Source organism: Dermacentor silvarum, chromosome 6 (genome assembly GCF_013339745.2).
Source record: "Dermacentor silvarum isolate Dsil-2018 chromosome 6, BIME_Dsil_1.4, whole genome shotgun sequence".
Lineage (NCBI taxonomy): Eukaryota > Metazoa > Arthropoda > Arachnida > Ixodida > Ixodidae > Dermacentor > Dermacentor silvarum.
The window spans coordinates 86,368,212-86,381,336 of record NC_051159.1 but is presented as its reverse complement, the minus strand read 5'-3'; the positions used below and the strand labels follow the sequence as shown (position 1 = coordinate 86,381,336).

At 49.5% G+C, this 13,125-nt stretch overlaps 1 protein-coding gene across 1 annotated transcript; it reads right to left on the bottom strand.

Annotated features, from left to right (window-relative positions):
* Positions 1-1,812: 1,812 nt before the first annotated feature.
* On the bottom strand, positions 1,813-9,315 carry LOC119456772 (uncharacterized). The gene is given in 3 exon segments (XM_037718595.2): positions 1,813-3,307; positions 3,309-3,518; positions 9,280-9,315. Coding segments are annotated over 3 exon segments (1,719 nt in total). The 3' UTR covers positions 1,813-1,834.
* Between the last annotated feature and the right edge of the window lie 3,810 nt (positions 9,316-13,125).

The following is a 13,125-nucleotide window of genomic DNA, read 5'->3' as shown; positions in this document are numbered from 1 at the left end:
ATAAGATCGCCGAGTGCGCGATTCTATCGAACGCGCTCTCGAGGTCGAGGCCTAGAATAGCTCTGGTGCCTCTCGTCTTGCCGTCGAGCACCTGGTGTTTCAGTTGTATCATTGCGTCGTGCGTGGACAGGTGTGGGCGGAATCCTATGATGGATGGTGGGTATGCTCCTTTCTGCTCTAAGTGGGCTTGCCAGCGGTTAAGTAGTGCGTGCTTCATGGTCTTGCCGACGCACGACGTTAGCGATACGGGGCGAAGGTTGTCGAGGCTCGGCGCTTTTCTGGGTTTTGGGATGGGGATCGTTGTCGCAGTTTTCCACTGTTGTGGAAGGCTGCCACGCTGCCAGCAGTCATTGATGTATGCCGTCAACTGTTCCACAGATCGGTCGTCGAGATTCTTCAGGGCGCGATTTGACACCCGGTCGGGGCCCGGCGCCGATCTGCTGTGGAGGTTGTGCAGTGCCGTCCTGATCTCTTCTGCGCTAAAGTCTTTATCCAACTTCTTCGTCCGGATCCCCCTCATACGGGCCGTGTTGTACGGTCGAAGTGTGTGGCAGGTACTTTGCTCGTAACCGGGCGGTCACTGCATCTTCGCCGTGCTTCTCGAGCTCCTTGTGCAACAGACGTGCGAGACAGTCCCTCTGGTGGGACTTGGTCTTCGCTTCGTCCAACAGGTACCTGAGCAGGTTCCACGATTTCCCGTTATGTAGTTGGCCGTCCGCTGCATTGCATAACTCGTCCCATTGCTGGCGGTTGAGCGTGCGGCAGTGTTCCTCGATGTTGCGGTTGATCTCCGCTATTTTCTTTCTGAGTCTCCGATTGAGTCTCTGTCCCTTCCATCTGGCCAGGACCGAGTTCTTCGCCTCGATGAGATGCGCCAGGCGGCTGTCCCTTTTGTCCGTTTCGACCTCGGTTTCGATGGTCCTGGTTGACGCTTTGGCGTCTGCGACCAACGAGCGGGTCCACGCTTCGATGTCCGTGATCGTATCTCCTGAAGGCTGTTGTTGGTCTCGTTTTTTTCTAAAATATTCCCAGTCGGTCGCATTCAAATTTGCGATTACTACCCTGCGCCTTGTCCGGCGTCGGGACGTTTATTTCGAGGATCATGTGGTCGCTCCCCAGGTCGGTCGACGTGTTTTTCCACGTGGTGTCCGTCGTCCCGGAATTTCTGACGAACGTCAGGTCCGGGGTCGTGTCCCTGGTGGTGGAGTTGCCGATTCTCGTCGGATGCGCAGGATCCGTAATTAACGTGAAGTCGAGTTCCTGAGCGTCTTGTCCGAGTTGTCTTCCCTTGGCCGTGCCATATCCGTAACCCCACGCCGTGTCTGCCGCGTTGAAATCGCCCCCTGCAATCAGCGTTCTGGACCCGGCAATCTTGAGCGTCTTCTGAAACAGCGCCCGGAAGCGTTGGCGGGGTTTCGACGGACTGCTGTATACGTTCAGTATGAATATGCTTTGTTTCCTCTGCTTGGTGGGTATCAGTTCGATGAGAGCGTGTTCCATCTGGACGCCACTTAGTTCGTGGTCAACGAATGTGAGACTCTTCTTTACGAGCGTGCATAGACCCCTTCCCTCGATTTTGCTGCCGTGAGTTTTGTAACCTGTTAAAGTAGCCGCGTTCGTGAGCGTTTCTTGGAGTAATATTACGTCCGGTTTACGTGTTGCGTGTCTGATGTGTTGCTGAAGAACTGCCTTTTTGACGGCTAAGCCACGGCAGTTCCACTGCCATATTACTATCCCTCGATTATCGTTGGCCATGTTGAAACGGTTGTGAGTTACCCGGCTGCCCTTGATGGTTGCTAGGTCCCGCGTCGGTGCTCGCCGTTACGTGTCCGCTTTACGTGAATACGGAGTGATTCAATATCATCTGCACGTTTTCCTCGAGGTTAGTGGTCCTGTTTGCGAGCCCAAGGACTGTTGCGTGAAGGGTCTCAATGGTACTTTGCATGGTGCATAGCATTCTCTTGATGTCAGTAATTTCCGCTCGTACCTGGCTCTCGAAACCTCCCTCGTGCGTTTGTTGTTGTATCGCCCGTTTTTTCGGGGCCGGTGCGTCCGCGTCAGGAACGCTCGCCGGCACCGGGGGTTGTGCGCTCTGTTTATTTTGATCTGCCGCGGCGCGCTCGCGTCTGAGTTCTCGCATCTCTTGCATTAGCTTTTGGACTAGTTCGCGCATTACCACGTTCGCTTTCCTTAGCGCCTCTAAGACGCCGTTATCGGCCTTTTGATTGTGCTCTGGGACTTCAGGTGCTTTGCCGACCCCCTCCCGCGCGGTGCCCCGGACCGTGTCCGCCCAGCTCACCTTGTCTACGGGAGCTGGTGTCCTGGACCTGGATCTCGTCGGAGCACGGCTGTGTTTTTGCCTGCTGCGAGACCGGGACCGGCTAGGCGATCGCGACCTGGATCTGCGTCTGGTCGGCTGGATGGGCGGGAAGTCTTCCTGCGTCAGTTGGTTATTTGCGTTTTGGCGCTCCCATCGTCGTCTGCGAATCACGTACGAAGTCTTGTACCTTGCGTTGCAGGCTTTGTCGGCGGTCATGTGAGCACCGCCACACAGGTTACACTTGGGCGAGCATTGATGTCCTTGGTCGGGGTTGCGGAGGCCGCAGCCCCGGCAGATGCGGTTGGCGGGATTTGGGCAAACGTCCATGCGGTGGCCGAGGCGACCGCATTGATAGCAGATATCAATCTGCTTGCGATACAACTTGCAAGGGATTAGTGTTGCGCCGTACCTGACGAAGTTGGGTACCTTGAGTCCGTCGAACGCGATGACTACCGTGGTCGTAGTTCCGATGCGTTTGGCCGCCAGTGCCAGTGGGTTTCTCTGGTTTACGATGTTCTTGTCCAGCACTTGGGGTCCGTCCTCAATGGGGATGCCTCGAATCACTCCTTTCGTTGTATTATCGGGTGCCGTTTCGTACGCGTTGACTTCGTGCGCTTTCCCTTTGATCTGAATTTGCCGCATTTTGGCGTAGCGGTCCGCGTTCGATAGTTTTGGAGTGCTGACAACGACGTTGTTCTGATGTGAGTTCGGACGGACGGTGTCTTCCGCGCTTTCTTCTCCAGTTATACCGGCGGCCGCGAAGATGGCGGCGGTGACTGTCGGGGCGCCGACCTTAACGATGTCGAGGCCGCCCTGCGGTGAAACCACGATCTTGATTTCATCCTTCGGTAGTCTGGGCATGCGTCCCGCCTTCATGACCTTTCCTTTGATATACTTGGGTTTAGTAACTTGCTGGCCGGTGCCGAGCGTGTCCGTTCTTGCGTCGATGTCGTGCGTCTGGTTCTCCCCGCGGTTTCGGGGTCTCGAACTGCCGCGCTCCGGCGGTCTTCCATCCGGCTTCTTCGGTAATTTCGTCGGGGGAAATGTCTTCCCCCATCAATTGCACACTCATTCTTGAGTCACGTTCGTCGGCTTGTGCCGCTTCCTTGGGAAAAGTCCGTATACGTGGCAAGCCGTCTGTCGGCGGCGCGCAGCTGCTGCGCCGGCTAGGCCTAGCGTTCGGCGTAGACGCCTTGACCTAGCGCGGCTGCGGCGTGATCAGAGCACAGAAAGTTCAATATATCCGCGAATAATGGTGGCCCACCTCAAAATCGGGTATCCGTCGATGCCTCTCGACTTCACAGATCCGTTGGTGAAAGATAGTCGGTAAAATACAGTTGAAATCGCTGCGAAATCATTTGTAGAAGACGGAGCCGATGTGAACGCGTCCGCTCACGTCGACGACCGCAGCGCCTCCTCGTAGCCGCGCGCCGTATTCTGTATGTGCGAGTGAAAGCGTGCGAGGGTGAGCCGAGGAAGGTGGCTTGATCTCGCGCACGCAAGGAATGTCTTAATTCCCCTACCCCTTCCCCCCTTTATGCCGGATCGACAATAAAGTTGTTTCACTCACTCACTTCGTGGGGGGGGAGGGGGGGTACATTCTACATCGGCGACAGCTGCGTATGGCGCGACTGAGCGCGACCGCGCGGGCACCATCATTAAAGCGATATGCGCTGAGTACAGAATCTAGGTACGCTGAAGGCTGGTAGCTTCGTGTACGATTTGTTTTCGCCGCTTAGTTCGTCTTGAAGCGAGATGAAGTGTGAAGGTCAATTCGCTCGCTGCTGCTGACACTCTTCCTCACGCCAGCGTCTTGACAGCGAGCGTCAGCGGTCATCGAGTGAGACGTGTTTATGATTGCCTCTGCGCACGTGGCACCATGCTTGTTGTTTTAGTTAGCAGGCGAATTTCTGCGAGTTTACATGGCCGATAAAACTACTATTACTTATTTCCTATAGCTGCCTACTAAATTGCTATCGCAATTGATGCTTCGCCTGTGCTACTTTTTCGGCAGCATAACATTTGTAACAACACCTAGGCCGCGAATTTGTAGCGATACCTTATGACTTATTCTATACTACTATTATTATCCACCACTCACAGCCGGCTGATCCCATTGATAACGCAAGCGGACCATCGCTTTGACCACTGACAAAGCGCCATAAGCGCAAAAAGGAATTATTACCGGGAAGGCATCGATCGCTACAAAATACCGGCCTAGGTGAGGACACTCGAATGGCGCGATCGACCAGATAAAGTAGCAAATGCGCGCTCCGATCGGCCCAGTGACGGCAGCGGATACCTATCGGTGGTTCGACGTAACTTTCAAGACAGAAAGGTTTTTGTTGGTTGAATCTCCCGTTGGTATAGCAACCGCCACTTGGCAGGAAATCCGTAACGATTGAGTGGCGCGCGAAACTAGGTCACCGTATAGGGACTTTAGGTCACCGGGGTGAGGGGACAGCGTAGGGGAGAGGGCATGCGCGCGTTCCTTGTCCTTGCCAGCTCTCCGCGTGCGTTTTAACTGAAGTTGCGTCCTTCCGCTGTTATAGGTATCCGCTGCTGTCCGTACGGGGCCGATAGACGCGCGCCGTCGCTACTTTATTTGGTCGACCGCGGCTCGCAAGCAAGCCAGGAAATGTCCCCACCTAAAGAGTATATATCTTACACCGTGGCCTGAGAGAAACTGCCAATACGTTTTTCAATGACAAAAACTGAAAAAATCCGTAACTTTTAAATAATATCTTAACGCACTTGTAATCACTGAACTAATGTTAATGACTCCTCTTTGTGCGCCTATTTGTCAATGCTCATGATAATAAGATATACCAGCCTACAACTTCGCATAAAAGGCGTTCGTGTATCCCGTCGTCTTCTACTGCAGTGTGCAAGAAAGGTTTCATGCTAGAATAATGCCTGGGTGCACTGCAGTGTGTGAGTAACAATCGCAAAACTAATTTAATGCTGACTTTATTCTGTCAGCGTTGTGCACGGATCTAGTGCACGTGATCACTGTGAGATCATAGATGTTCTCTCATTCTCTCTTTGTGGCCTCCACTCTTCTTCCCAACTTGACAGTCTAGTTAACCTCCTCCCAATTTCTTTATACCTACTCTTTCACTACAACGTGAATATATTTGAAGGATGTGTACAGATGCAGCCGGTACCGATGCAGGCGGTGAAAGCGTTTTTCACTTTCAGTCTTTCATTTTTCCGCACATACGCGTGCAACGCCAGGCACGCTCAGGCAACCAGAAGCAAAACAACATGCAGACGGGTAAACAGATGGCATAAGCGGCCGATAGCCAATAAGCCTCGTGATCGGTTGATTTTGTCACGTCTTAAATTGAACGAGCACTAACGGGAGCTCTCGCGTTTCCGACGTCAAGGAGCTCGAAGTGAGCGTGCGTGCGGGAGAGGTTGGTCTCCATAGAAACTTCATATGCATTTTCTCCGGGGCGTCATATAGATTTTCCAGTGGCGTCATTTCAAACGCTACGCAGAGTGTATATGACAGCAAGGAGAAAGCGCATATGGAGTGTCCATGGAGGCCAACCACTCATTTCAGACGCTACGGAGAGTGTGCTGCTTCTCTACAATCACTCCTTACCGATATTGTTCGGGAGCGAGTTCAATTCTCACGGCATGTCAACGGCGACGTCTAGGTGGCCGAGCAGACAGCCAATACAGGAATCATGCTAGTATAAGAAGAAAGGCTCCCTATACTCTCTGTCTATTTGTGAAATAGATGAAAGAGAGGGCAAAGCTTCCATCCACTACATGAAATAGGTCGGCGTGACATCTCAAAAATATTTCCCGCGAACGTTGTTTAGAGGACCGATGGTGACAGGTACGTGCACAAATGGAAAGGGTACGTTTGGTAATGAATATTTGATTTTCGACCTCTGCCAATATGAAATAATATGAACACTAATTTTTCGAAAGAAACAAACATGCATGGCGCTGAAAAAGAATCACATTAAGGGTTCTGAAAAAAATGTAAGAAGCTGAAGCAGAGAAGAGATGTATAGAAATAGAAAGAGTAGATTTGCAAAGAAAAGGTCGCTAAAAAAAAGGACGGAAAGAAGACACGAAAAATATGTGAGGAAATGACATCTGTCACAAAAAAAAAAAGCGTAAGATGCATGCATCCTGTTTACACCATTCGATAAAGTCGTAGTCAACGTTGCGATGTAAAGTCCTCAGAAGAAAACCATTACCTGGCTTCAAAGGAAAAGAGGCAAGTAAAAGAGAAAATGAAGCATGTGCGTATGCCTGGCGCAGGATATAGTCATGGGAATAGGTAGGAGCCATTGTGAGGCCGATGATCTCGGAAATCGCCGCGCATGGTATGTTTGCTTTCCTTCACTTTTTGTTGTTCTGCTTACCCGGTGACGCAAAGTGCATTGCGTCTCGCGTATTGCATCGGATATTATGTGTACCTGCGTTCTGAGCAAGCCGAACACAAACACAATTGCAAAAGTTGAACTCGTGAACTCGTAATGCTGTAGCATTTACACAGCCACAGGCACTGTGGTTATTCGTGTGAGAACCTCCTTAAAGTTTACTTTACGTGATATTTTTAGAACTGGTGCTTCAGGTTTACGTTTACGTAACATATAGACGTGTACGCAAATGTCCCCTATTCAAGATTGTCTCCGCTAAATCACTTTCACATGGTCATCTGCAAAAGGTCACTATGCCCGCCCATACAGAATACGATCTCATTACCACGCAACCACGGGCGGGAGCCTGCTGCAATGAGTGTCGGACATTGGTAATCGCTCGCACGCAGCTCGCCAAGCGAGCTGGCCAACTGCACATTTTCCGTATGCAAGCAGTGCCCTGAAAGGTCACGGGCCCTCGGCAACGAATTCTGAGCATCCCTGGCTTGGGGATGGGGAGACACGGGGGTGTTATGCTTCATCTGCTTCAGTGCGATAGCGAAGCGCATTACTCCCAGCAGCGCCGACACGGAAACCGATAGTCGCCGTCTGCAGGAGAGGGCGAATCAATCGAACAGGGCTGGCGAGCCACGGTAACGTCTACGACGCGCGGTGCGTGACTCTGCAGCGCACGCTAACCAGTCATTGCACGTGCCGCTCCACAATGCTGCGCCTTGTGACTTATGGGAAAAGGAAGAGAGGTTATAAGAGCTAAGCTCAGAGCGCCGACTTGTCTCGTCCGGAGACACTCCGTTGTGGATGGGGACATGCGAACAGTCGGTCTACGTGACGAGCCTCGCGGACTTTCACCGTGGGATCAGCGCTATAAGCGGCTCGCGACCCTCGTTTTATTCGGCGTTCAACGATGCGAACCATCTGTAGTGTTCGTCTTGCCGAACCTCAAAAAAATTGCGCAATGCGAGGCATAACAAGTGGGCCCGCGGGAACACCCACATTTTTTGCTAAATAAATCATGTCACAATGATAAACATTCGTCTGTTGTAAAGAATAGGAGAAAAGCAAACAACGAAAATTAATCGCAAAGAGTAATGAAGAGAAAGAGAGGTTCATTTACTATTTTAAGTACCCTAGGGCTGCAAACAAGAGCGTGCGATAGCAAACAATTGCGGTTGTCGACCGCCAGATAGTCATCCGTGTAGTAAACTAATTTGTGGCCATAACAGCCATGTCCGCTGGTTTGTGTGCACATGAAATATAGCGGGAGAAGCTGAGGGTAATGCGCTTGCAGGGAAACTGCTGTCCTCTTCATGTTTTTCTTAGGAAAATGGTTTAGAGACAAAAAAGAACGACTAAAGGAAAGAAAGCACAGTTGCCTTCACTCTGCACCCTGCGTAGGGTAGCAAACTGGACTTTCGCCTGGTTGACTTCGCTGTCTTTCTTTTTTTCTATCTCTTTATCCGAATGAGGTGGCGCCATACAAGCGCTCATTTCATGGCCGCGCTGTTTCGAAACAACACGCCCCGATTATGGGCGCCGTCTCCCGCAGCTGATGGCTCCAGTAACGCCGACGTCGTTGAAACAAATGCATCCGCAGCGCTTCCCACCCAGCAGCTCTCTTTCCACCCGCCTCAACCTTCACACCCTCCTCTTTATGGCCTCCTTTTCTTCCGTTCCTGCTTTCATCATGGTAAGTGGGCGATCCTAAATCGAAGCTAGAGCTTCCATTTTGATAACGCACGCCTGTTCCAGTCACCTGATGCATTGGTGCCATATTTCCGGAAAGGCCCCTTCATGAGAGCATTTTTGGATAGTGCGCGAACTGCACCGATTGAAAGACTAGGCGTCGTTCTCCCTCTGAGACTTCTGAGTAGGTGCATTATTCAAAGTGGTAGAAGCAACAATAAAGAATACGAGGGAGTTAAGCGGGAAGTGAAAACAAACTACGGTTGTGACCGACCATTTTGTGAATATTCCCGCTTTAGGAAGTTACCAAAGAACCTAAATAAAAAGTCCGGGCAGATTTATGTAATGTGATGCAACAGATGCTGCTCCTTTTTTTTTTTTTACTTCAAGAACTAGTGGTGGCCGGTTTCTGCAATGCCAATCACGCGCTTGGTTGTCGCGACCGTTTTTTATGGTCCCTGTTTGAACCACATCGATATAAAGAGAATGACCAACAAATACATTTGTTTGCTATACTTGACTAGTAGAAGAAAGGTCGTAGCTTAGCAATATATATATATATAAACGAAAGGAAGCTTCGAAGACACTGGCATTTAACCAAGCAAACAGAGGCGCCATAGTTATGCGCGTTATGGCTTCAGGCGTAGTGCACTACGATCGGACAGAATGGACGTCCAGTCTTGCAAATGAATGAGAGATCGACAGAAACGCACATTGAACAAAAGTGACCTTGTACGTGGTAGCGAACCGGACTCGCGTCTGCTACACCTCCCTGCTTTTCCTTCTTTCTTGCTCGTAGTTTGTCTCTCTCTCTCCCACACACGCACACACGCGCACACACGCGCGCGCGCACGCACGCGAATGGCTCACCTTGCCCACAAGTACAAAAAGACGAGCCGAGAACATCCGTAGTGTGCTATCACATCAGGGAATAACTTACAAGTCATTTAAATAAGCCGACAATTTTGATGCGTGGAAGCGCGCTCAGAAAAACATTCGAAGCAGTGGGCCGAAAAGCAAAGCTACAGAAGGTGTGTCGTGTTTCTTGATTTTGTTTGGTTTTTCTTTTCTTTTTGTACATGGGATGGCCTTGAGCCGGATAAAAACACACCAAAAGGTTTAGTTGTGAAAGAAACTAAAATAAGCGCAGTGAAGCAAAAATAGGCAGACAGAGCAACAATTGTAGCTGGCAAAGTGGGCTCACGCGTATTCTCCCGGAGAAACTGTAAGTTATGTTTTGCAATCTTTGCCGTCGCGCTCGGAGCGTCTGATATCACCTCTCGCAAACGGGCGTCTCACTTCTCTTCACGGGGCGTGAAACCACGATGTGGACTAGGGGCGATTTGTTGCAACGTGGCGCCGTGATTAATCTGTCTGAGGTCAAGTAGCTGCGCGAGGCATTCGCAAGGGCAGTTTAAGTAAAGGTGGGAGTCTATGGTGGGTGGAAGGAGTTTTGCTGTGGCTATGTCGCGTGATGAAAGACGCGTCTGCCATCCGAGGTGATAGCACGCACCGGATATAGAAGGAGTCCCGCTTGGACCAACGAGATGTCGCAATGTTTAGCAGTCGCAGTGGCCTGGCTGGAGATAAGCTCGTGTGTAAATTGCGCAAGTCACTCACATGTTTTCTTTCTTTTTAATATATTTCGCATATGCTGAGAGGTTATATTTCTTAGCTGAAAACGCTAAACAATCTGCTTGAAATTTATTCCTTCGCGTTGTCAGGCCGCTAGTCTGCCTGTCACAAACACCACGTGAAAATATTCGTGAGAAACTGGTGGTGCTAAAGAAGAGCTATGATAATGCGCGTTGACCTGGGCTGCCATTACCACAACTTACTTCACGCGTTCAACCCATACCGATGGCCTCATGACAGCATGTTAATTATCATTCTCACCGCATGCTTCTCGTGCCTCTCTGCAAATACCGAAACAAGCGGGCACTACTTGGTCCGCTACGTTGGCAAGCACAGTGAATGCCTAGCTTCCGCACTCTGCGGTGCATTGGCTTCATGGACGAATAAATGCCGGCGCTTAACTTTACGTGATTCCCATCACATCTCTGTGACCTGTGCGTTGGCTTCCCTTCAGCTGCCGCCGACCCTGAAATACCAGCCTGGTGACTGCGGCCTTAACCGTTGCCTGACGAGCGCGTAACCACGACGCTGTAAGGGCCGGCCGGGATGCAGTGATGGGCCTAAGGGCTGCATAAATGTTTTTCGTGCATTGCACCTTGGCCGCTGCTGGAGAAGAGCCACTCGTGGAGAATTGAATATGCGCTTCCGAGCGTAAGCTGCCGATTTTAGCGTGGCATTATCCGTGTATATGTTCCCGTAACAAACATTCACATTATTCTCGGAGAAGGGGATAAGTGGACATGCCGGGTTGTTCAGTCATTTGATCTATCTATCTATCTATCTATCTATCTATCTATCTATCTATCTATCTATCTATCTATCTATCTATCTATCTATCTATCTATCTATCTATCTATCTATCTATCTATCTATCTATCTATCTATCTATCTATCTGTCTATCTATCTATCTATCTATCTATCTATCTATCTATCTATCTATCTATCTATCTATCTATCTATCTACCAGGTTTGTCACCATGTTTGAAAACGTTCGTATTTGGTTCCCTAGCCTCCCTTTCTTCCTTTTTGCTTTCTGCGAAAAGTGAATTTCTTATTTATGACATGCTCAAAACCTTCAACTATAAAGAACGCGTTGAAGAATACTTGTTTCTACGTCGTTTCCGTTCGAACATTTCAGTTCATTATCCAACCGCCGGTGAATATTTCTGCAAGCTTGTCAGACGGATTTTTTCCCCTAAAATTTCTGCTTGCGAGAATACCGATAATTTCACTATGCATGGGTTAAATGAAAAAAATGTCACAGTTTCGCCCTAAGGGCGAAGCAATGAATGCGATAGAAACACAGCAATGTCATACGAAGTAAGGTGAGCGGCTTTGGTAGCAATATGAATTGTAGTAAACATGAGCTGATTAAGTAAGCAGGTGTGCTGCGGCGTAAGTAGACCGACATGAAGAGAGACTCGATGACCACGAGAAGGCGCGTGTGAAACGGTGGTGTTGATGAGAAGCGCTTCCCGTGGGCAGCGCGTGCGAAGGCACACACCTGTAGCGCTGCACTGCCGACCCGGGCAGCATTGCATGTGTAGCGTGAGTTGGAAAATGTGGCCCGACTATTACTAACTGATTGAACAAGCGTGGTGTGAGCGCGCACAAACAAACATGAATAGGTCACACTGAATGACTGCAGACAACGACTGTCAAAACGCTGGCAGCAAGCGCATATATACGCAGCAGCAGCGGCCGAAGGTACGTGCGGTCGATCGATTTAACGGAAACTGAGCGGCGAATGCACGGCGCAGAAAGGTCAGAGCCGTGTGGAGATAAGAGACGGTGCGGACGAGTGACGAGCGCGGTTGTTGGCAGCGTAGAAGTGCGCTGGCTTCCCGCTTCCTTGCTTGCGCGTGGGTGATTGAGTACGTTCGCTCTCCGTGATAGCGCGCGTCCCCCGGGCCCGCACGCTTCCGCTCGGGCATACGGCGCGCGGCGAAGATTTTATCTATAGGGAACCTCACGGCGACGGCGACGGCGACGGCAGAAATACGGTAGAAATGTCCATATAATTGCTATCGCAAAAAAAAAATTAAAGAACATTGGTGTGGCATTTTTTACACGTTTGGTAAAGAAGCTTGCTTGCTTGCTTGCTTGATCCTCATCCGTGGCGCTTACCCACTACGGGGGATTGGCCAAGAAGCCGGCGGTTAAAGGTTAAACGGAAGGGGGAGATGGAGAAAGAAAAACTAGACGGAAAACTAAATCAGGGTGAAGTATAGTGTTTATAATAATTTGGAAAGAGATTTACAGGGCAGAGACAGAATTAAAATCATTGTAATTGCATAAAAACAGCACAAAAATTTTGGTGGTATTAGAATAATTTCGAAACACCAATTAGCAATTTAATTAGGTATCCAATTATTTATTTCGAGAATTAACTGGGTAGTCTTTTTGTGTCCCAGATATAGTCACAGAGGGCCACGCAGATGTTCCTGTGGCTAAAGCCCATTGAAGAAGCCCCGAAGGAGAGGATATTTTCAGTAGTTAGTGAAATACCCAATTTACGGAATGAAAATTTGAATTTCTTCCTCTCATTCCTAAAGCGATGACAAAATAATAGAAAGTGGTCAATGTTTTCGGGTTCCTGGCAGGTAGGGGACGGTGCCAGACCGGACCTGTGTAGGTAAAAATTTAATGGTGGGATTCGGCAGCGTAATTTTGTTATGGAGATCTCTAATTTACGTGTGGGGCACCATTTATTGTCCCACGAAAAGGACAAATGATTAAATGCCGACATTTGGATTTTCAGTTTTGTAGAATCTTGTAATAGGGAAAATTTTCTAAACCTAGCCGCAGTGACATAAGCCGAACTAGGCATGACAGACATAACTGGTCCATCAAGAGATATCCGCGCAAGTGTGTCAGCCATTTCATTTAAGAATATACCACGATGGCCTGGAACCCATACCAATCGTACCAGACTTAAGTTAGGAGGGGTTAACAATTTAAATGTATTGGTTACAGTAGTGTCTGCAGATGAAGTGAGCGATGTACATACTGACAGTGAATCAGTCACTATAACAACTGTTGAGTAAATTGAAGGAAGTTTCCGCAGAGCTAAGATAATC